A 24,791-nucleotide genomic window follows, 5' to 3' on the forward strand; every position below is an offset into this window, starting at 1 on the left:
GATTTTAGTGGGGAGAAGAAAAATCTGGATTACAGTAGCATTTTGGTTAGGAGAAGGTGATTGGTTACCTCTTTATCCCTGAAACTGGGGGACTCTGACATTATTTCATAGGAAGTATTTAAACTTTGTGGATAGTTTGTTGAGTTTTGTGTAGAATGGAGCAGCTGAAATGGGCCTGTCCTCTAAAAGCGAGCATGCAGTTTCCTGAACTCTGCCTGGAAAGTTCCTCCTTGATTCTGCATGTTCAGTTCTTTTCTCTTCTCCTTGGAGGGTGCTCTCCATTATTGGGTGCCTCTCCAAAGTTTAGATATTGCTCAGATTTTCATCATTTGCATGTATTCTTACTATTTAACATCTTGAGCTACAGTTGCTTCTTCAGCGCTTTCAAGACATTTTCGTCAGAGCTGTGAGAATCTAGTTTGAGAGGGAAGGAAAAATGTGGAAAAGGGGTAGGAGTTGGGTGGGAGATGTGCTTTCTGACAGCTTTAGTTCAGCTGGCTACTCCAGAAAGCCTCTCTACTTTATTGCCATCAGCAACTGTACTGTTTCAATATGCAAAAGAAGTACATGGGCAGAGTCATTACCCTCTTTATTTGGAGAAATCAGTGCATGCTTCCTGTTTAAGAAATCCCTTTAGGATCTTGACATCACTTGTAGGCCTCTGCTCTCTACCAAATGTCAGAACCCCTTGTTCTTGGATGATTTTCTGCCTGGAATGGCAGCATTGGCTGGTGGGACTAGAGGCATGAGTGAAGAGTAAGCAAGGAAGTGCAGCTCAGTAACTTCATCAGTGAGTTCTCTGCGTCTGAATGACTCTTCTTTGCCTTTTACTTGGCTGTGGACAATAAATACACACTACAAAGCATGTTCAGAGTATCAGCTGTACTTTTCTGTTTGCAAGGGAAACATTGACATCCCGTGCTAACAGGTTTTTTTCAGATAGAGCAGCTTACTAATCTGTACCTTATCTTAAAAATGTATGAGGAATTCAATGATCTGTTCAAAGGTTTTTGCTTTGGCATGTTGAGTCTGGGTTGAAGACTTAAATGCAAGTGGTTTGTAAGACTAAAATAGCACAAGAATATGGCATTAGAATACTAAATGCTTTAGCTGTGTTTACTCAGACAGTAGATTCTTGTGACATACACATGATGACAAGTTTTGCCCAGTAACCCATGCAGAAAGCAGCTTTTTCCAAGGTACTGTCCTTAGTATGTTGCAAAACAATTACTCTGGTTTAGGCTGCGTCTACTGCATTCTCCAAAAGAAATCCTACCAGGATTCTCCTCCTAGCATTTGTAATTTGGGAAAGTTAGTCGCCTTAACGAACCAGGTCCTGCTGCAGAACTCCAAAACATTCATCTGTAGAGAGAGGTCCCGTTTAAGCATCTGTCTGCTCAGTGGTTGAGATTGGTTCTTCCGTGTTAATTGGGTAGTTTGCAGACAAGCTTTCAGCTAACATATCTTTTCCCATGGCATCACTGACAAGCTGCTAATTCTTCATGGAGCTTTCAGGAGAGGGAGCTATAGTATTCGACAGCAAGGGCACTGCCAGTCTGAAGATCTGGCTGATTTACCACCGAATACGCACTGCTGAATGTGCTTTCCATGTTACAGAGGGACTGCCGGGCATGCTCGCTACACACATACGTACATCTTGTCTATCTCTCTTTGCTAAAGTGTACTCGTCAACATTTTTAATAACATGCATGGCAAGCATTCCTGACAAATGTGATAGACTGTAAAGAATCTGGCAGAAATCGATAAACATCAAGGAATGAAGAATTTAAATAGTAAATGATGACAGCTTCTTCAGGTTAAAAATCAATATTACAGCGCTGAATGTGGCCTTGGATGCCACAATCGGGCCATGCCTGGCAGGTGTTTTCTCTTCACCCAGATCTCTGAGGCACCTTTAGTGCAGCGAGGTGAAGGGAGATGCCAGCATGCATTTGAAGAAGCACGAGTGCCATGTTTCTAGTTGGGGTGAACCCAGCCGTTTGGATAAATTTCACTGAGATAAATGCTGTTTCAAAGTTCATTTATTTTGACTGCTGTAAGAACATGCTCATATGGATTCCACGGAAATTGTGTTGCAAACTCGGCAAGGAGAGTATTTTCTGAGGTAGGATCTCTGTCTGCTCCTTGAAGAGCACACAGGAGGTACTAGCAGTGTAGCACACTGAGGCACCCTCTGTGCATCACTCACTGCTGCTCTCAGCCTCTCATCCCGGACTCCAGGTCTTTTAATACCAACTTGATAGGCCAGACTTGTTTTTTCTTTTACTGCAAAATGCATTTGAGGTGTATAGGGGAGATTTAAGATAGGAGTAAGCCACTAGTAGGTTACTAACTCTTTTGAATTTGGTATTTTCCTATTTGGGAGGTTTGTTTACTTTTTTGAATGTGTTAAAAGTTTGCATAAAGTCCGTGAATTACCCTCTCTGTCAATACCTCCACTACCAACTGGGAGTGGAATACTCCATTTTCCCACTCCCTTCTTTGGTTTTTAACTCGATGCTCGCAAACCGACGAGTCCCAGCACCTTGGTGTCCCTTGTGCATGTCGGGTTTAGTAATTAGTATTCTTAAAGCTCCTCAGCATTAGGACCTCATTCAGCTGTGCCCTATTCCTGAGTACTCTCTCCAGTATAGTGTAAACTGTAAGCAGGTGTGGTATTCAGCTGTTCTAGTGGGCAGATTAAACCTGCTGGAAGATGGACAAGCATGAGTGAATGTAAAATTTTTCTGAGTCTCTAATGTTTTCAGTTCCTAAATCACAAAGCCAAGTCCCGGATACCCTGCTTTTTAATTTTTTTAACTGTCAGACTTTCATAGGTATGATATGAAAATAACATGTCCTCAAAGATTTATTAAAGTTGTTGTGAAGGGCTGTTTTCTTCTCACGTGTAACTAAGAATCACATTTGTTTGAGAATGAAAAGTCAATGTGAGTCCTAGATTTTTGATTAAAAATATAATCCTGAAGTACTTTTTTTTTATGTATGAGTATAGAGTGTGCTCTTAATCTGGATGTTTAGTGCTTTAGTATATCCATCACTTCTAGGATATACCACAGTGTTTTTAAAATACACAATGTGCATGTGGCCTCTTTGTTTTCACAAAGGAACTTGTTTTTCTTAGTGTGTAGATTTCATGTTAGATTTAAAAATAAACTTGTATGTTTTCTTTGGCTTTGAGCCTACTTATAACTGTAAGTGCATTGATTTAATATGACAGCTAACCTGTCTGTCGTGATAGCCCTCAAAGGAATTCCTGCTCTATTTTGCAGTTGCTTGGGAAGACAACTCTTCCCTCGAGTACTCAAACAACACAAGGTTATCTGGGGACAACCGTGACATATTAAATTTTCCTTGTGCAAATAAAAGCCCATTCGCTGCTTACATTTATTTTCTGGATCTATAGGATTTGGCTACTTAATTTGCTCATATGTTTGATTCTGTAGAAGTTCAAAAGACAATAAAAGTAGCCCTTTGAGATTTTTTTTTTTTGTCTGTCAGGAGAATTGGAGGAAGTAGAAATGGACTGAAAGAACAGCTAGTTTCCTATGCATGCATTTTTGAGTCTTTTCTAACTGCCCTAATTAGTTTTTCTGACCAGTTTCAATAGAAAAAATGTTTTCTAAAAAAAACTCACAGGAAGATTTTGTCAGGATTTCCCTGTTTGATTCATGAAGAGAGGGTAATACAGGAAACAGAAAATCAGCAAATAGAAATGCATGTTGATTGTGCCTGTGTTAAAAATATAGTAACATGAAAATCTGTTGTGTTGGGGCCAGTGGTGGTTTGGTGTTCAACGTCTGTCCATTTCATTTTTATGGAATATAAATTCATTCCAGTGTCAGCCTTTTTGGAAGAATAATGTACAGAAAAGCCCCAAACCTTCCCCCAAACTTCTTGCAAAGAAACCACATCCACCCACCCAAACTCCAAAACCCAGAGAAAAAGATGTAACTTATTTTCAGGTCTTATTCCGTATTTAGCTGACCAAACTAAGAATTATGGTATCTAGGGCAACTTGCTTCTGATTAATTATTATGCACGTGGGTAAAAGTTTATAAAGAAAGAAAGAAAAAAAATTCCTGCATTATTAGGAGGCAATGCCAGAATTTCTCTTGGATGATTTGCAGTATTTTTCCTCCTTGAGAGAGTAAGCTGTGCCATGTGCTTTTGTTGTCTCTAGTGTGGTGTGACTGTTGCTGCTTCACTGGTGGTCACAGATTCCTCCCTTACACCTGCGCGTCCCTTCATGAATCAGATCAAACGTTCATAAGACTGTTGGTCAGTGAGAACAGTCGGCTGCTCTCAGAGGAAATTCTTGTACCAGCAAAAGGATACTGGGGACTTGGTCATCTTTCTCATCTTGCTCTCGATCTGTTGCCTGGTTTTTGGAGGAAGGTCAGAAGTGCCTTTCTCAACTGCAGCCTGTACTTGCATCAGTTAGACTGAGTCTTCAACTCATGGCAGTACATGAAGTGGCCGTTTGGTTCCGTTTTACCACTGCAGGATCGGCGTGCAAGCGGAGAGCTGCTTACAGCTTGAATGCATTAGGGTGTTCTGATGTAAATGGAAAAACGCAGTGGAAGGCCACTGCCCACTGATCCTGGGTGATGGTGTTCAGCGTGGTTTGAGGGGAGGGGTCATTACAGGAGATGTAGACTAGCATAGCAATTAGGAACGTGATCTGCAAGAATGCAGACCATACTAATTTCTCTTCTCCCTCCCTTTGACGTTCTAGCCAATTCAAGTACCTTCCTTTTGAAATTATGGTCACCCAGAATAGAGTTAAGGTCACTGTGAGGGTGGCTGTGTAAAACACTCCATAGGAAATGAAACAGCACGTGGCCATGAAACAGCAAAAGTCTGTCAGAGATAATGTAGAGGTTTTTGATAATGGTGTTTGTTTGAGGAAGGAAATTTCCTGATAAAATGAGCCAAGTTGCACTTTTGATTACAATTTGTTTTGTTCTTTGATTGTCGGTCAGATGGCATGCAACTGAGGGCCGAAATAAAGAAATTTAAATACTTTATTTATGCTTGATGTCCTTAATGTGTGATCTTCACGTTTAGAATGTGTCCGCATGGGGAAATTGTCTGAAACAGCTCATGTGAGGCTTAAATTAAGAACACATAGAAGTAACTTTCTGATGAAATCTTTCCTGACTTGAAAGATTATTCTTTAATGTTCTGGTGAATTTACTGAAGGGTAGACTTAAGAAAATGTCTAGTACTTGGTGTCTTTCTTTAATTTTTTTATATTAGGATTTGTGTACTTTGATTTTGATAGCCATTTTACATTTCATCATATTTTTATACATTAGTGTACTCCGAGTCTAATATTTTTTCTATTCTTTCTGCTGTCTGATCAATCGGGATTTTGCTTTTAACATCAAGTATTCTGTGAAGAAGCGTATGAAATGTGTTTCATTGTGCTCTTTTTTAGTGAAATGACAAAAACAGTGGAGATTTCTGGGGAAGGTGGACCCTTGGGAATACATGTAGTGCCCTTTTTTTCATCATTGAGTGGAAGGTAAGATATTTTCTCCATTACTTAAGAAGTATATTAATGAAAGGATTTTAATTGTGTTTTTTTTTTAAATTGTGCTCAAGCCTGTGACACTGTCTTCCATTACTAAAGTATTTACTAGTCTAAGTTACATATAAGATCATACCAGCCTCTTTGTACATATTTGTCCTTTTAATTGCCTCTGGTTTTATTTTCTGGATAGTAAACTAGATTCTCTGTAGAATAATGTAATACTACGGGGACTAGGGGACTGATTGTTTTTTGTGGGGTCGGGTTGGATTTGTGGGTGTGGGGTTTGTTTTCGGTTGTGTGGGGATTTTTTGTGTTTGGGGTGGTTGGTTTTTTCCAGTTGGATTTCTCTGCATAGGCCCTTCCTTAGTTGACGTACAAGACAGGAGAAGTCAAAAAATTTGTTTGCCTGGTCATGCCTCATATTTTCGAAGCCATCTTTCAGATTTGGTTGTATAGCATTCATAAAAATGTGCACTATACCATGAACCTTTCTTTGTCACAATACAATTACTTTAATTATAAATGATTTAGTGTAGTCTCTTGAGATCACAAAATCCTATTACAGCAGCATACTCATATTGATGTACTGTATTTAAGACTGTGTCAGCATTTTCATTACAGCTGTTTTCCAAGCTATGTAACTCAGATGTAAAAAATAATAAAAAATATTTTTTTTTCTAGGCTGAAATTTGACATACAGAGGCTTAGCCAGATAGTTAATTTGACACTGACAGCCTTGAATAAGAGATGGGAAATTGCCAGTGCCATAAATGACACTATAGTAAAATGGCTGTATGCAGCACAAAGACAATTATCGCAAAAGTAAAAATTGTACAATTCTTCAATGTTTCTTTAGTTGTCAACTTTCATGTAGGACGGAGAATGTGAAGGTTTAAATTGCCTAGTAAAAGTCTGTGAGTGTAAATGTCTTCTCAGCAAGGTCTGAGTTTGTAAGAGGACCCAAATTCGTTCAGAATGTTTTATTTGCCAAAAGGAAAAGCTCACCTGCTGCCTGGAAAGATCTCGGCACTGTCTCAAGAAGAATGGTCTTGCTTCGATGGGAACTGTAGGAGGTCTGAATGGTGTCCTTGGCTTTGCAGGCTGCCTGTTTGTCTTGAGAAAGGCACTTGTATCTGTTACCCTGTCATGAAATACAGGCAATAGTTATTTGTTACAGGCCTGCCATAAAGGTTGTCATGTGTAACGCTGTGTTTTAGGATCATTAGGTAAAAAATGCGATGAAGTGGTAAGCTATTAAAGTCAGTAATTACTGTGACTGTAATGTGGTTCTGTGCTGACGTATTGCTGTGTTGGGGGCAGCTTTTAAAGACCTCCGTGAAGAAAAAGTGGAGTTCCTTGGTCTATGTTGCGTGCATGTTAATGTGTCCTTATTTACAAATGCTTTTGGGGGTCCCTTGGAGGAAAGAATTTTTTCACAGATGGACTATTGGTTTAGACAGTTGCCTTGAAATTTTAATGACCCTTGGCAGAACTGTACTGATATCTTCGTAAGAGCACTGGAGTGACTTAAATCACTTGTCCCTTTTATTTAATCAAGCCTGAGATTCATGTATAAATTTTAACTCATCATAACATGAGAAAGTGCAAAAGAGCATCTTTTATTTCTGTTAATGACAAGATACACGTTAGGGGGGCACACTGGCCATGACTAGCTTGGTCTGGTATTTCAACTGTGAAGTTATCTTCTAATAAGGTAATGCTGGCTTTAACCTAGTGCTTCTGCAAGGCAAAATTGTTCTGGAGGTAGTTAAAACATTGCATTAATTTACAAAATCTTAGTTTATGCAGGAACCACAAAACTAATGGAAATAATTTTCCCCTTTTCTTTTGCACTTAGATATCATTAAAAAAAGAAATTAAATTTTAATAGTGCATTAGAATAATGCTAAAATTGAAACTGTGGAAAGAAGTAATGGAGCAATGAATTCAAGCTGCCACAGCACACTAACTCAAGCCACTCATTCAAGTAGGACAGCACAGACACCGAGCTTCAGACACGTGGGCAATCCCATTGCATTGTCTATAGCACAGCAGGATTAGTGATCATCATAGTGACTGCCCTAATTTGTAATTTCTTTTATTGCTCCACTTCTATTGGTTTATGTCTTAATGTAATTATATTTCCTGAGTTCTTAGTGATGGGTTCTTTTGGTTTCTTTTTGTTGTTGTGGTTTGTGTGTGTTTGTGGGTTTGATTGGGGGTTTTTTTGTGTTTATCATTTTGGGGGATGGGGTTTGTTTGTTTGTTTGTTTTTGATTGCCACTGCTCCTTTGAATCCTTTAGTGAAGGGTAACGCAGGTTACAACAGAACCTTTATGTGCTGGATTGAATCATTTTTTTTCTGAGATGTTTTGAAAAAGTAATATTCAGTAGCTAGAGAGTTTTCACCATAAGCACATTAATTTGACATAAATATAAATTTTTAAATCTTACTATGCAGTAAATCTAAAATCGGATGCATGGTGAATATAGTGTAATTTGAAATAGTTAATGGTGTGCTGTGAATCTGTTGAATGGGCTTAAAAATGAGGGGCAGTCATGAATCTGAGAAGATATACAAGACTTCTGTTTCGTGATTGGAGTGCTGGCATGTTGGAAATTGCACATTAATATTTTATGGAGTGTAACCAACGGAAGATGGTCTCTAAAGGTCATCTGTCTCTGATGCAGATGTGTATGGAAATTTAGTGGATAAACTTGATTATAAAACCTACTCACAAACACACAGTTTCCAGGTTTTTTGGTCATTATACTGGTATCAGTGGATAGATATATCTATGTTGAGTTGTAGTCTGCAGTAGAGAGATGCTTCAGGTAGGTCAGAAATAGCCTACTGCTTCCATCGGAGTTAGCCATACTGGAGTTTTGCACCCACACTTGTTCACTCATTATGAGAAGTTTCTATGCTGCACCTCAGTTTTCAATTTGTGCTTATCTTGGTAACAAACAATGTAGGTTTTGATGTTCTGCTGCTCTCCTGCCACATAAACTAATAGGATTGATGTCAGGTAGCAAAACAAGGGGCATTGGCAACTGAAAAGTTTCAGAGGCTTTTTAAAAGTAGAAATAGGGGGTTTGTTTATCTTATTCTAATGTCTATTTAGTTTATTATAGTCAAGTTAGATGTTAGTTAAATGACTTTGAATCTGTTTGTGCTTTTCTTTGCAGCAATGTAATCTTCCTTTGTGTCAGTAGAGATTAATACCTCTTTCTAGATCCTATTAATTCATACCGGCAGAATAAAGGATAGTTTTAACTTTTTTTTTAATTTTGCCTTTTAGGATGTTGGGACTCTTCATCCGTGGCATTGAAGAAAATAGCAGATCTAGGCGTGATGGGCTTTTCCATGAAAATGAGTGCATTGTGAAGATTAACCAAGTAGACCTTACAGATAAAACCTTTGCACAGTAAGTGCTGGTTTACTGATACGTTTAACTATCCAGGATTTTATGCAATTCTGTGTGTGTTAAGTGATTCATATGCAGGGATTATTATTTATTTCACATAAAATGCCTGTAAAATTGAAGCTTGGCAGAAACTTTGTAATTTTCTTTCTGAAAGTTCCAAATAACATGAAATTTGAGGAGAGGAGTAGATTAAATAGCTTTAAGTTTTTTAAGTTATCTTCACTTTCTAATTATTCTGGGTTTTTTTATCTGTGTTTTTTTTGTAATTTCTTCCTCATAAGATCTTCAAAATGAGTCAACATTGCAGCATGTTTTTTGATATTCTTTTGCCAATGAAATAAGATACTTTTTTGTGCTGCAGCTTTTTGAACATTTAATTTTAAAAAAATACTAGTCCTGTCAAACTATGATTAGTTGAGCTAAATGGTAACTCTCACCTCTTATGACTTTTATTAAAAATCTGTTGACATTTATTATCTATTTCAAATTACTTTAAATTATAGGTTGCTTTGATCGGCTGTGAATTAATGTGACATTGTTGCACAAAAGAATAGCCTCTCAAATTTCACAGATATTTGCTGTAGTAATTAAATAGTAATTTGTTTTTACTTTTAATCCATATGTTTAGACAGCTGAGTGATTGTTTATAATATAACAAAAACCTATTGAGATCTTAAGGGACTTGAGGCTTACGTTTCTAAACAGTAAGCCAAATGTTCAAGGTTTCTAGGCTAAAATCAAGTAAGTAATTTAACTGTTAGGGATAAATATTTGCAAAATAGTTTCTAATAAAACCAGCGTAGTTCTATAGTAGGTATTACCTTGTTTATGAGGCTGTGCTTTTTGCCTTCTGGTACGCTTATGAGTTACTGTTCTCTGAATATTTGGTGGTGGATGTATTCTGATGTGATAGAGTACATGCCATTCTCTTCCACCCATGGAAAGTTCCTATATAAGATACCAGCTTTATCAAAATGTAATTATTGGTATCATTAAAATATTTATTGCTTCACCTGTGCAGTTTGGTAATGAAGACATTTCTTCTCAGATGAGATTTTGCCTGAATTAAAACCTCTTTTTTCAAAATTGTACATGATCTTTTCTTTTCAAATTTGGTGTTTCCCTTGTGTTCTCTTCAGAATGTAACTAGATTTCCAGAGGCTTTAAGCCCGTGAGCTGTATGTGTATTGGAGGACTCCGCATACTCTTCTGTAAGGTTACTAAATTCTGGGACAGTTAGAAATACCGCAGTAAACTTTCTAGTTCTCCGTCAGGCTTCCCTTCAAAATAAGAAATGCAGGACATGTCACTTTCTCCTTGTGTAAAGTTTTGGGAGTTGGAAGGGGTATTTATAAAGACAGTTGTGAATTTAGGGGGTCTGCTCTTCTTAGATGATCTCTCTGCCACTGAGAGAGCAAAAGAGAGAAGTGGCTAAAAGGCGATTCAGAGCAGAACCTAATTAGTTGGTCTAATTCACTTTATGTTACAATAACTAGTAGTGTGGTTGCAGTGGCATTGGATCTGCTGAGAAAAACTGTGGGCAGTGAGGACCTAGCATCCATTTGGTGACTGTGGGGAGTATTTTGGACAAGCTGTAGCCTGGTCACAGGTTCCTGGTATGTTGTTCTCCTGAGTTGCCTTCCAGAATAGCCTTCTACATCATCTCTCTTCCCTGGCTGTTGAGAATGGCTAAAGAAAGCAGCTTTCCGGGTTGAAAGCAATCTCGGTGAATAGGCCCTTTAGTTTTCATCTGGCGTGACATAGCTGTACTAACCTGACAGGAGTCTGAGGTACAGAAGTGCAGTAATTGTAGTGGATGTGAGAAGTTTGTTTCAATGATTCTTGACCCAGAAATAGTCATCAGAGTCTGCTTTGAGAGGAAAATGTGTTTGTTAGTTTCAAATTGATGTTTCTTCATAACCCTTGTAAAAGCTGAGACTTACGTACTGTTTCCTTCCATTTTCAGCAGAGACTTTCTAGTATTGCTCCTGATGATCGCTGCTTCCTCAGCTGTAATAGCAGCAGCCTACTTTCTGAATTCCCCTGTTTATAATAGTTTTGTATATTGGGGCTGTTGGTCTGCTTTTTCATTTGCTGTTAAACTATTCAATTACATTCCGTTGTGTTGCAGAATTTCTAGCACCTCTTTTAATTGACTCCCTTATTTCTTTAAAGTATGCGTTTGGGGTCTCAAGAAATGTAAATTTCTGCATCCATTATTTTTTTCTCTTTGAAGCGCGGCCAGTTTTTTTGCCCCTGAAGACTGCATTTATGCTTTCCCACAGGATGTTTTGTGTTATTTCCACTATTTTTTCTTTGAAGGAGATCTTGTATTTTCTCTTTTATATATGTAAAATATTCATCTCCTGAAACTAAGTTATTAAATTACCTCGTAACATATGGCCAAGTGGCTACTTGCAAGGATGAAGACGGGGTTGTCGAAGAAACCTGCTTAAGACTTTACGTCCTTATGCCGGGAGCCTGCCATGGTTTCTACGTTCCGAGTAAGGCCTGTCCACAGGCTGCAGGAGAGCAGGTAATTTATAACCCCTGCAGACACACCGGGAGAGTGCTGTTACGGTTCTGAAACCTAGCCTGTGAGGATGGTGCTGGAAGAATACCTTCCCACAACACTCTCCCTGCTACCTTTTTTTTTTCCAAGTCTCCTGTCAATGAATGCAGTTCTTCTGGTTCTTGGTGCACGTACATTCAGTGTAGCCAGGATGGTTCTTTCCCACAGCAGTATCCACTGGGACTGCTCCCTGACTCAGTGTCTTCAGGCTGCAAAAACCCCTCTCAAAACAGCCACTCCCTTCCACTACCTGCGGCTGCAAGGTGGAGGGCCTGTGTGGCTCTTGATATGGGGAAGCAGTAGGTGTATATTTGAGGTGTTAACATTTGTGGTGGCTTCCTTTCTGAAACAGTGTAAAAAACTGTTTATTTAGGGATTACTTTCTACATTGACTCCTGTTGCATAACAGAATAAATTCAAAGCCAAGACGTCAGTGACTTTGCCTGACTGGCAGACACACTACTGAATGGTAGGAGATACATAAATTGCTCTCAAAAGAACCCCATGATTTATTTAAAAATTAATGTGGCCATTACTTCTACTCTTGACCTGATTCTGCTAAGCAGAAGTTCTTGATCTTTTTCATTCTCAAAATGTACTTCAGCTACTACTTCTGTTTGTACTTGAGCTGTCTTCTGCAGTACGGAATAAAATCAGTCGACTTCATCAGGAGACAGAAGAGGAAAACATGGAAAGAGAGAAGTCTCCTTTTTTTCCTTTAGAATCCAAAGTTCCTAAAATGTCTTGGTTGACCAAATTTACAGGTTATTCAAAATCCAGGAAGGCTGTATGCACAGTTGCTTTGGCCAACTGTTTTGCAGTGGTTGGCAACCCGACCACTGCATTGTTACCATGTGTATCAGTTCAAGGGGAGTAGTTCCACTAAATGCTCTAACACAGTTTCTGGTGTTGCAGTTGAGCACAACTATAGAGGTAATGGTTAAGTCAAGTCTGCATAGCCACCTTAGCAAGAGGTTACTGCTTGAAAGATGTGAGTAGTATCTACCCTTTCATTTATGCAGAAACGCACAATTAGTTGCACCCTTTTCAGTCACAAGTTTTTTTTTTTCTGATGTCTGTTTATCCCATACCATCGTACGTTTCTGCTGCTCTCTTTGTAGCCACAATCTTTCTTCTGAAGATGTCCATGTATACCGTACCCTCATCCTTTTTTATTGCTGTGCAATCAGCCAGCAGTTGCATTAGGGCTGGTGAAGGAAGCTGAGGAGCAATTACACTGTATTCAGAAGAAATGGAATCTTGAGTTTGCTCATAGCAGATGTATCCACTAGAGCAATTGGTCGTAAGTGCTCACTGTGCCTCTGGGCCAACAGGAAAATAGGTAACACACAAACACTTGGAAAAAGTAGAAAGCTATGTAACTTCAGGAAACTTCTGTTGAGCTTTTGCCATCAGAACTTCCCTTCCTCATGTGCCACATGAACTGTGTTCAGTAGTTTATAAGGATGTTTCTTTGTGTTTAAGATAAATTTTTGTCTTATTCAAACATTACCCATATTTTCCTGTTTATGTGAATTTTCATAACTTTTTTTTTTAAAGGGCTCAGGACATCTTCCGTCAGGCAATGAAATTTCGAAGTGTCATCTTGGAAGTCCTTCCTCCATATAATCGAGAACAATATGAGAAGTCTGCTATTGCTCCCCTTTGTTTTCTGGATAATGAAGAAGGAGTTTCAAAACCAAAGATTCCACCTCCCGTTCATCCCAAACCTGCTCTGAAAACAAATAATCTTTCTGGCCCAAGCAGCTTGGAGACGGATGTACAGGCAACACTACAACAAGCCAAGAGCCCCAACCTCCCACATCTGGGTAGAAAGTTGTCTTCTCCCTCACTGTCTCCCCTTCTGGGCTTTGGCAGTAAAAAAAATGCAAAGAAAATAAAGATAGACCTGAAAAAAGGTAAGTCTTTGGAGATGTGATTGATTGTGACATGTTCTCTGTATCGATAGCTTAACTTTCAATTGAACTGGGGACATTAGAAATACAAGTATGTTATTCACAGTTTAAACGTTACAAAGCTTCCAGAAGGTAAAGGAATGTTAACAGTAATGTTGTCAATAGTCAGCTTTCTTAGAGATTTTGGATGCGTGTTATCCAGACTTACTGATTTTTAAAACATGTCGGTTTCTGATTGTGTTGGGTATTTCATCAGCAGCATGCGATGTTAAGCGATGATCAGCTTTTTTGGAAGTACAGAATAAAACATTGAGCTGTCTGCTGGTAACCTTTGTTAGTTTTATTCGTATCTGGGAATTGACCAGCACTATTATGACATTCTTTTAAAGATATGTTTAATGATATATTTTGCTCTGTTTCATGTTACCCAGGAAGTTGACCACAGGTTTACCTGTCTTTCCCTTTTTTATTTTCTATGAACTTTTTCTTTCCATCTGTATACATTCAGTTGTCAGCAGGCTGGATTTTGTGTGTATATTTTTCATTGCGGCTCCGTGCAGATGTCTGTCCTTGCATGGTGTAACAGGTTTATGCACATACAATAAAATGTGCTTAAGTAGATCCCAATTAGTGTGTGTATTTTCTGTTCAGTTTCTCCCTCTGATTTGGCTGAGAGTTAAGTTTGATGCTAGAAGTGGCCGTTTATAATACTGTCTAACTTTATTCTTTTAACACATAACGAATGCAATCAAGCTGTCATTTCTTAATTTTTATTTCCTAACTTAAATCACTCATTTTTCCTTCTGAACTCTTCAGCTTTACGTTAACAAAACGTACTTCAGAATTTACCCCATTTAAAATGTAATGCTTTTGATTTTGAAACATTTACATTTTTAGAAATGATAGGAGTGTGATACTGATATGTTCTCTCTGGAAGCTATTGTGGGTAGCAATCCTGCTCAATATAAGTTTGGTTTTTTTATGGACCCTGCTATTCATGGGTGGTTTTGGCAGCCTATAAGCAATACCTGCCAATATACTGATTGTACTCCTAATTATTTAAAACATTTATCTATTAACACTTGAGTCTGTTTATTTCTAAGTGGCAAACAACTTCACAAATGAAAACTTTGAAATATCACTTGTCCTTACTTAACAGCGTGTAGTCAGCACTTTCTGCATTCACATCATGTGACATTTTCTACTTTTCACCAAACGTCAGTAAAACCTGATAAATGGTATTTATGCTCATAAATAAACAACTCTGATTGCTCTGATTTGATTTAAAGACTATTGACATTAATGTGAAGGCAGATACTAAAACTATCTAGAGGTAAACACTTTAAAATGAGAGTTCTTGCTTGGTTTGTATTATTGTGGGCTATCTGGAAGTGTTTCCATCTGTAGCTGTTGCAGGAGGATTTGAGTGTGTGTTCTGACATTGATAGAATTCTTTTCTAGACCATGAGTAAATAGGCCTTATGTTTATGGATTTTTGTTTGCTTTCTTTTTTTTTTTAAAGAACTAACCTGAATGATGACCTGACATTGTTTACTTACTTGATCATCATTTGCTTGTTGAAACTTACGTAGGGAGTTCTTTATCTCACCTTTTAGGTCCAGAAGGACTTGGTTTCACTGTAGTTACCAGAGACTCTTCAGTACATGGACCTGGACCGATTTTTGTGAAGAACATTCTACCAAAAGGTGCAGCAGTAAAAGATGGTCGTTTGCAGTCAGGAGACAGAATCCTGGAGGTCAGGATGAACATCCATAATATTTGCATTGCGGAGTATTGATCGCTGGTTTTGGCAGAAATATTTCCTTATACATCCTACTCATGTATGGAATTAAAATTCTTGACCTTGGTTCAAACAAAAAAAAGTCTTATGGCTTTTGTACTGTTTGTCAACAAGTATTTTACTCTGTGATTTGGAAACAGGTGCTTTTCACAAGGGTCCGTGGAATGTTTGAACAAGGGGGACATGATAACCTCTTGGTTCCTAAAGCAGATAAATGTGTCTGTTTAGAAATGAAACATATCTTGCCTCTTCAGCCTTGTCCAAAAATCTGTGATTTTTGTCAAGGTGGTTAAGTGCTCACTTTAAGGCAATTTTGCCCAAATTGGTCTGTTTAATATTTTCAGTTATCTTGTGACTTACAATCTCATTATCTAATGGGTTATTTCTGCTTGCTAACCTCAAAAGGCTCTTAAGGTAAACAGTTTTAATAATACATAGGTCTTGTTTTTGTACTTACAATCTTCAAAGTGCTTTACAAAGTAATTAAGCCTCACAAGCCCCCTGCATGGTGGGGAAGTACTACAGACCTGCTTTAACAGATGGTGAAAATGAGGGGAAAAAAAGGTTAAGTGGTTTTTGTAGGGCCGGGGTGGGGGCAGAGGAGACAGTGTGGGAGGTGTTGCTAATTCTTCTTTGCTCTCAGTCACTGATGACACCTGTGTTAGGTGAGGGGGAAATGAGGAGAGCCAGACTCCCCAGAGACGACATCCTCTGTTCTTTTGTGTCTGGTAGGTGAATGGACGGGACATCACTGGCAGGACCCAGGAAGAGCTTGTAGCTATGCTGAGGAGCACAAAGCAAGGGGAAACTGTTTGTCTGGTTGTGGCTCGTCAGGAGGAGGCCTTTCTACCTCGAGAGCTGGTAAACTTGTTATATTGTGCTGAAGAGTGATGCTGAAACAATTCCATGTTTTAAAACCAGACAAGGAATCGAAATGAGCTGCTGTTGGCTGAGAAAGCCAGCAAAGGGCAACCGTATAAGGCTTGTGTTTGAGCAGTACTCATGCTTACATCTGATTTTCATGGATATTTGATTTTTATCTACCTTAGATGCAATTCCACGCAATCTGGTTTTTCATCCCAAAAATGACATCATAAGCATAACTCACAGGGGAATATTGTAAATGAATCTTCTAACTGTGAGGTCAGGCATGACTGAAAATGGATTATAGTCTTTCAGAAAAGCAAGGAACTTTAAACCAGAAGTTTAAAGTGCATGTAATGAGTCCTGCAGCTTATCAGTAACAAACTAGTGAGGGTGGCTGCCCCCAGGAGAGGCATCTCTGAAGGCAGGTGCCAAACTGCAGGAGTGGTGAGGAATAGAATTCCATTGCACTCCTCACAAATTTTGGAAGCAAGCTTTTCCTTGGATGCTGGTCTTCAACTTAGTAGGCTCTTGCATGTCTGATTTTGTCCTATCTCAAGTGCTTAATTTTCACTTTTTTTTTTGAATGCCAGCATGAAACTGTTCTCTTTTTCTCTCACATAGACAGAGGAGGACTGCATCAGTGTAAAAGTGCTATCTGATACATACTTGCTTCCCCTCAAAGAAGGTCATCTCTTTGGTCGCCTCTTCCTTATCTTGATTGATGGCTATACTTGACCTTTCATTAAGAAGTTCTCAGGATAAAGGAAGGACAGCAGTTCCTGCTTTTGTCTTACTTTATCTCCTTTAAAGAATACAAACTGCCTTCATCCTTTTCTTAAGATGCCGCCTTCTTGCTTTTCCTTTTGCTTTAGAACGTTAGCAGGATCTTCTACAGAAATCCTCCCTTGTTTCCTCACAGAACATTGCCAGCAGTTGTTATCCTCTTGTTCCCTTGTTACCAGTGGGACCCTGTTGATGTAAGGAGGGTGGCTGTTGCCTATGGTAGGATAAGAAGTTCAGATTCTCTCATGTGAGCTTTTCTTCTTGTGCCCCTGGTGCCCACTATTTCCTGTAGCAGAGCACTTGTAAAGTGTCCTAACTAAACTATTTGTTTTCATTTTCCTTTTTTATTGAGTAATCTTTAAGGAGCATAATGGCAGAATATTTTTTTGCCCTGTAATAGGACATTTGTTACCAGTGGTTCTCAAAGCACCAAAGTCGTCATGGTAATGCCCTGCTTAGTGAGCCCTGAGCTGTGGAGTCAGTGTCTCTGTGGATTGGAGGGAAATTTGAGTCTGAAAGTATGAAATTATCTATTGTATTTAGGTTTTCTTTTCTTCCACCAGCTCTTCTAAGTAAGAGCTTATTGTTTGAAAAGGCTACCCATCAACAGCCTTTTTTCTTGCAGGTTTTTATGTTATAAAACAGATAACTTGGAAAATCTACTTTAAAAGAAGTATGTATTCTTCTTTTCTCTCCTGTTCCCACAACATGATACATTATTCTTTTATTGTCATAGTACAAATTCTCTTGGAAATCACTGTAACAGTGTGTGGGTATAAAAGGCTGCAAGAATCTGAAAGCTATTTATAATTTTTACTTGCCACAATTGGCTGCTATTAAATTCTAGCCCCTACAGCAAGGATTAACTACCTTTCAAAAGGTGACTTACTTATGACTGGCATGATTGAAATCTAGAAAGTAGCCACATTTATCCTGCTGGCTTGACCTTCGCCTAGATTGCTTTCTCTGCAAAAGAACGGTGCGCGAGGGATGGCCCTCACTGTAACGGTGATGATCCATGAATTCTAATTCTGTTCTGTGTTTCTTGTTACCCCAATCAAGTACAATATAATACAAATGTGAGTTATTGAAATACATTGGATAATTTTATGGAGCCAGTTGTCCTAAATTAAAAAGCCCTTCAGCGACATCTGTTTGGTAGCTCACAGCAAAAAGTGTGGGTTACCATACCACTAAGCTACCAGATGTTGATACTAACATGATGCTTGTTAGAATTCATGAGACATCTGAGAATAGTCTCTGCACAGATTAAGAAAAAAAATAAATTAAAATTGGTTTAGCTTTTTTGTTTGTTTTTAGCTTTAGCCATGACATTACATTGGATTAATCCTCTGCTACCTCAGGAGTTCCAGAGCTGTTTTGATCAAAGAGGAGAAAAAAGCCAGTACTTCAAATGTTTGGTTTTGGAAGGAAAGACAGTGGATAATCCAATATTTTTCAAGGACAGCTGTAACTGAATGCTTTCCTTATGCAGCATGCACACAGCGTTTACCTAAATACCTAGGGGTATTTGTGTTTATTATTGCCTGGCGATAATAGTGTAATTGCTTTATATCACCCTTCTACTTGATTTGAGCAGTTCTGCAGGGATTGTAATCTGAGAAGCTGTTTTCTTTACATTCCCTGTTACCTGTTGAAAGGAGGAGGACAGCCTAGTCAACATGCCCACTCCCCACAGCTTCCTGTGGCAAAGATGCCTCTGGAACTTGGACCCACTAGAAACCATGCACAAAAGCACTTTCGAGCATGTTGCTGCACCAGAACTGGCTTCCTACGTTGATTTCTGGAAAGAATTTGATAACTCTTTATTATTTGATAATTCATTATTCATAAAGTAAATAACATAACAAAGTAACAGCGGGTGGCATTTGGTTGCCTGGTTCTGTAATAATCTAATTTGACTTTACCTTATAACAAAGCTACAGTTTGGAGAAAGCTTGGTCTCACAAGTGTTTTTCTCTTCAGTAAACTAGATGGGAGCAGATTTGTGTGTTTTTTTTTTTTTTTTTTAACTGTGATCTATGCTGATGAAGTGCTAGCCAGTAGAAAAATACATTCAGAGTAGCAAACCTTTGCCACACCAGCCCAGAGAGATGTGATATGGGTGAGGATGAATCAGTGTTGCAAACAGGCATTATTAAGTTATAGGGAATTTGGGCTTCAGTTACACTAGCCCATGAACATCTGAGAGTTGTGCAGTTACATTGTTTGCACATAATGAGGGAATAAAATAGAAGACCCAATCTTTGTAGTGTTGTTACTGCTTAAAAAAAAAAAAGGATCTAATGAGAATTTTTTTTTTTTTTATTGAAGCAGATCAGTGAAGTAGAATTTGGACCAACCACAGGCTGTCCTCCTTATTATCCAGTTAGCCAAATGTTCCCAGTAATTCATGCCAGCTGTTGACAGTGTAGCAGCTGAGTAAGGAACTGATTCCAAAACTCAGGGGAAGATCTTGATTCACTTAATTACCACAGTCTACAGAATGGCCAGTGATTAGTGCATTCTTTAAGGTGCATTTGTGTTTCAAACTGTGTAACACTGATTGTTTTCTAAAGGATAGTGAATATTACAGAGATAAACTGGCTCAACTGAACAGGATTGGATTTTTCAGCTCTTATCAAAGGAAATAGAATGCACATCAAACTGGCTATCATTCTATTGTGTTTTGAAAATACAGTGGTTTTGTGTGTATTTGTTGCATCTTGGTTTTTCTCCGGGAAAAATGTGTGACTTGAAGGTGCCATTTATTTTAATAATGATATAAAGATCACTTACTCGCCCTTCTCTTTCTTTATCCTTGCATTGGTAAAACAAGCAAAGCTCCTTGAATGAGAACAGCTCTGCCATAACCCATCCTGCACCATGACCCTACACCATTCTTTATTTATGTTATTTTTCATGAGCCTTCAGGATAGTGGATATGATGCACTTAGGCAGAGGAGAGTGCCTGTTGTGCAATTGCCAGAAATAACATAGCACTGAAAATACTTCAGTACATTTTTCTGTAAATAAGAGCACATACATAGTGTAAGTTTTGCATTTATTCTGTTCTAAAGATAGCTTTGACTTAATCACGATTTTTGTAGTTTATTGGCATATTCACTGAAGAATGGAAGAGGAAAGGGAACAAACCAGTATTTTTACAACAGTAGTGAAAATAACAACAATGTGTATCATGTAGCAGTTAATCTTTGAGCCTTTTTTCACACATGAACTATACATGATAGAAGGAAGCAGGATGAGAGGCAAGTTCATTTAAGCATTTTTTTCTCCTTACAGTGTGATTAGCATTTATGTTTCAATCTTTCCCTGCTTCATTCCTTCCACTACATTGATCTTCTGTACCTGAAGAGGAACTTCTTGTTTTCCTGAAGTGTTTTCCTTTCTGTTTTTAGTATTCAAAGCTTAATTTCTATTACTTCCTTTTAATTGTTTCTTGTCTTTTTATGTGCAGGAAATAATAGGTAGAATTACAGCCTAGACTTAACTACTTTTGCACCTGTTTTTGTAGGTCAAAGCGGTGATTCTAGTGCTCAATTAACCACAAATGGTCAAATAACTTGTGTCACAGACTGATTCCAGCAAGTCGCAATTCCCTACTCTAAAGAGTATTATCTCTATTCAAAGGGAGAAGAGTCTGATAGGAAATAGAAAAGTCAAAACATATATTGGATTTTAATAACATATACAAGGTTCAGTTTTTGAATTGTTGTGCATAATGAGGAGAAGGATATTACAGATACACATGACACCTGTCATCTTGAGTAACGTTATAAACTATGTAGATTTTAAGAAGAACTTTTCCAAGAATTTTTGGAAGGGTTTAATTTTGGGCCTGTCGAGTCTCTTTATCTAAAATAGTTGAGAAAAGAGTGTAGGTTGTGTCTGCACAGATAGATCTTTTTAGCGTGAAAACATTGTGTGATGCAGCCCCTCAGAGGTTTTCAGCTTTGATTATATATTTCAGAAGACGCTTACTAGTTCATTATAGCTTAGAATACTGGAAGCTATGCACTGAGGTTTGTTAATTAGTTACTGTGCTCATTATAAAAGTCAGTAATAGAGCACTGCTTAGAAGGAACATGACTGTCTTTCCTGTCAAAATGAGCAGAAAGTGTGCCAAGAAGTATCCCCTTACTATCCCTCATATTTTTGGTGGGACTCCCTAACTTGCTGAAGGGGAATAAATTGCTTGAGTAATTCATGTATTTTGAAAAAGTGGTTAGTTTTTTAATTTAAACTAAATCCAACAATTTTGCAATGGCAGAAGGAGCTTTCATATGCTGTGAAGTGCCAATATAGTTCCCATCACAGCAAATGTGTTTGCTGTGCTTTTCCATGTGGTAGTGGTAGCCAGCCCTTTTGAGGCTGCAGAGACTTTATTGCGTCTGGTCTACTATTGCTTTCTTTGTCAAGCCCATCGAAGTATTAAGATCCAGCAATTACTTGTCTTTCAGGTCCCACTCTTCCTATTTTGCAGCAAATACAGGGAACCTTGAAAGAGTTAAAAGGTTTTTAAAGCCCTGGTCATAGCACTTGTCTGCTAGAACCTCTGATGGTGCTCTGCCTGCTGGTAAAGAAAAAGTTAGGGTGGAGAACAAGCAAGGAGAGAAAAGCATAATGTTACTCGTACCACACGATACTGTATTTGCCTGCGGTACTACCATCCCACCTCAGAGCATCGGGAAATGAAAACTCTTTACTTGACAGCATCAGTATCAGCTCTGGTGTTTGGCAGCCCACTTTATGAAATCAGAAGTACATATACATCGTAATAGAGGCGTATAAAATTTGGCTTTTAACAGAAATTGAGTTTTCATACATTTTAGAAGCATTTATCCAGATTTGCAGTATTTGCATTTAATAAACCCAGCGTTTTTAGGCAATTTTTAAATCTTACTGCCAACTGTAGTACCGTGCCATTTAAAAGGGTCACCTGATGATAAGAAAATATTTTTAGTCTGCCTTAGAATCCATGAAAAAAGTTTTCTTAGGCTGACTTAATGTAAAACATATGCATGTGGTGTTTGAAGCAGACAGAAAAGGATTATACACTGCTTATGGTCTTGTTTACCCTCTCTTTTAGCTGGTAACCAATAGATTGAGGAAAGAGTTGGGTTTGTACATCAGTGTTGTGACCTGTTTGCCTGGAATGTATTCTGAAAGTTTACTGTAAACAGCAATCCTGAATTCCCCCTGAAAATACCATGCAGTTTGTATCACTCATCTTTGTGATTGATAAGTTTTTAGTATCTAAGCGCCAAGGTATATTAACTGCATACGGCTCCAGACCGATAGGGTGCTTAAGCACCCTATAAGCTGAGCCCATAAATGGGATGAAAATGGGTGTTTTCACAGTAGGGCATATCTTGATTGAGAATTGAACTAGTTAGTTTTTCTCCCACTTTTTTCTACAGTTATGTAGCTTAAAAGGTTAAGTGAGACTGTATTTTTAAAAGTTGAAGAGCAGTGCCACATTGAATTGCAAACTCTTGCAAGGACAAACCATTTGCTTGGGCAGAACTTGCTATGGGATCTCAAATAGGCATGTCAAGAGAATCTCCATTTTTGAAGCATCCTGTGACATCAGATGGTAAACTGTGTGTGTACCTGCCTTGCATGAAGAGCTGAATATAGTTTTGTCAGTTTCCAAAGCTGTAATTCCAGAGTCTACATAATTCAAACTGGAGCCGTTCTATCTGACATAAATTCTTGTTGTACTGTGTTACTGTAAAAAGTATCCAAGTACACTATAATACCTACCCATGGATATGCTCTTGGCTTTTTTGTCTTAGCAGGATGTGCCATTAGTGACCATTTAGTTTTTATTGCAGTATGGAATACAGATGATTTTGGAGAAGCCAATATGAAAACATCTGTCAGAAGTGCTAAGGATGAATACATGCAGCAATGACTTCAGTTATTTACTAGATTGTGACAAGATTACAGCAGTGCATTACCTTTGAGTGCTGTTTTCAAGAGCGTTACTGTATATCTGTTGCAAAATACAGTGCAGCTTTTATAGGGAGTGAAGGAGCTGTCAGCAAAGTATTTCTTAATTGTGGCTAAGCTCTTGTAAAAAACAGAATAGTGCAAATAAGGAGATGTCTTCTTTTCAAGCTTTTCTGCCAATAATAGTTATGTGGTGCCACAATTTCAATGCTGCTCTTTAACTTTTACAGAGTTTTGCCTAAAATAATTGCAAAAGCATGTAAATGTCTTATTTCCTTCATAAGCCTTTGAAAATAACCCTCCTGGGTCTCTTGCCTTTTGCTCTCCGCTCTGAATGGCACTCCAGGGAGTTGGCATCTCTTATCAGAAATGAGCAGCCAGGCAAGGGGCAGCCAGCATATTGAGAGACCATAATAGTGTGCTGGTCAAGGGCATCAGACAGGTACCGAAAGGTCTCTTGTTGTGTTAAACAAATGCTGTTTCCTTCCTGGCTTAAGTGGGAGCTAATTTTTTTTGTAAGCTTCTCTTTTGGCGAAAGAACAATAGGGATAAATAAGGCAACCTTTCCAGTGAGAGCTATGCACTGGATTATCATAAATCCTCAGATCAAAAGTGCCGTGGTCAATGAGAACAGACATTGAAAGATTAAATAAAAGAACTAATTGAAAGTGGTGTCCCATGATAGACGCAGGATTGACAAATACTGAGTAGATATAACATGGACTAGGTAGAAGGGGGAAAAATACAATGCGCAGTACTTTTTTCAAAGGTTACAATTCTGTTTGTGCTGGTGACTGAGCAGTTTTTGTGTTATGGGACTACGAGAAGGCTAGAAGTTTATTCTGTCTTTCTTTAAAATACGGAGACTTTGTGATGCTTTATTATATGCCAGTAAAACTTTAGATAGTTTAAAAAATCCTTTATTGTAGCCTTTTAATTAAGAAATTGGAAATCTGAGGTATAGATATGTTTCTAAAAATTAACTGATGTTCTGCCAATGTATTTATTTAATCTAATGTATCCTGAGACTATTAGATAAAGGTTTTTCATCTGCATTGCTTAACATTATTTAGTACATATTTTTAGGGCTTTCTGCTCTCAAATCTAGCCAACTCTGCATTCTCTCACCTTCCTGTAAACTCTCCTGAACTTTTCTGTCTGGTTCGTGGTGATTCAGTAAATGTCAGAATTGATTTTATGAAGCTCCATGCACATACCTTGATAGATTAAAACATTCCCGTCCTGATTTCCCTTGTGCAGGACGGTGCCTGTTGCTCTGTTCTGTTTAACCACAGCAGAGTCTGGACAGCAAGCGGAAAGATTGCCTCTTAGACGACTTCTGATTGTGGCATTCTGGTCCAGGAGAAACTGCCTGGAGAAGGAGGAGGCCATGTTCTTCCCCAGGTGGTTGAGGGTGCTCAGGAATTATCTAGAGGGCTGGATGGTGCAACCAGGAGGGAGCTTTGCAGCAGGAGCCGAGGCTGGCAGATTCCTACAAATAGGGAACAAACATGGCGAGTCTGCACAGGAGACTGGGAAGAGGGATGTGCATATGTAGAAGGGACTGTTCAGAGCTTGTTGCAGCTGAGGAAACCATTGCAAGCTGACAGGGAGTTTTAGCAAAGCTGGAGAAAGGACCTGCCCAGCAAAGACAAAGTGAGCAGTGGAGATTGATTTCCCCCCCCCCGCCCCCCAAGTAATTTTTTTTTTAACCTGTTTCACTGTTAAGTATGTTTTATTAATACGCAAGAGTTTAAATCCCTAGTGCTGTCTTCAGGGTACCCAGCCTAAAGGAGAGGTATGGGCCAGGCCATCTCAAAGTTCTAGCCGTCTTGAGGTCTCATCACTTGGCTATCAGGACATCGATTTTATCTGAAGATTTCTTATCTAT

At 38.5% G+C, this 24,791-nt stretch overlaps 1 protein-coding gene across 1 annotated transcript in view; it reads left to right on the top strand.

The window, feature by feature from the left end:
* The window catches only part of PARD3B (par-3 family cell polarity regulator beta), a gene marked incomplete at its 3' end in the record, with an annotated part of 137,954 nt that overhangs the window by 48,819 nt on the left and 64,344 nt on the right, over positions 1-24,791 (top strand). The window contains exons 6-10 of the mRNA XM_010156547.1: positions 5,462-5,548; positions 8,860-8,985; positions 13,118-13,476; positions 15,090-15,229; positions 16,007-16,135. Of these exons, the coding sequence (XP_010154849.1) occupies positions 5,462-5,548; positions 8,860-8,985; positions 13,118-13,476; positions 15,090-15,229; positions 16,007-16,135 (841 nt within the window). The remainder of the gene's footprint in view (positions 1-5,461; positions 5,549-8,859; positions 8,986-13,117; positions 13,477-15,089; positions 15,230-16,006; positions 16,136-24,791) is intronic.

The sequence above is a fragment of the Eurypyga helias genome, unplaced genomic scaffold, assembly GCF_000690775.1.
Source record: "Eurypyga helias isolate BGI_N326 unplaced genomic scaffold, ASM69077v1 scaffold8798, whole genome shotgun sequence".
NCBI lineage: Eukaryota > Metazoa > Chordata > Aves > Eurypygiformes > Eurypygidae > Eurypyga > Eurypyga helias.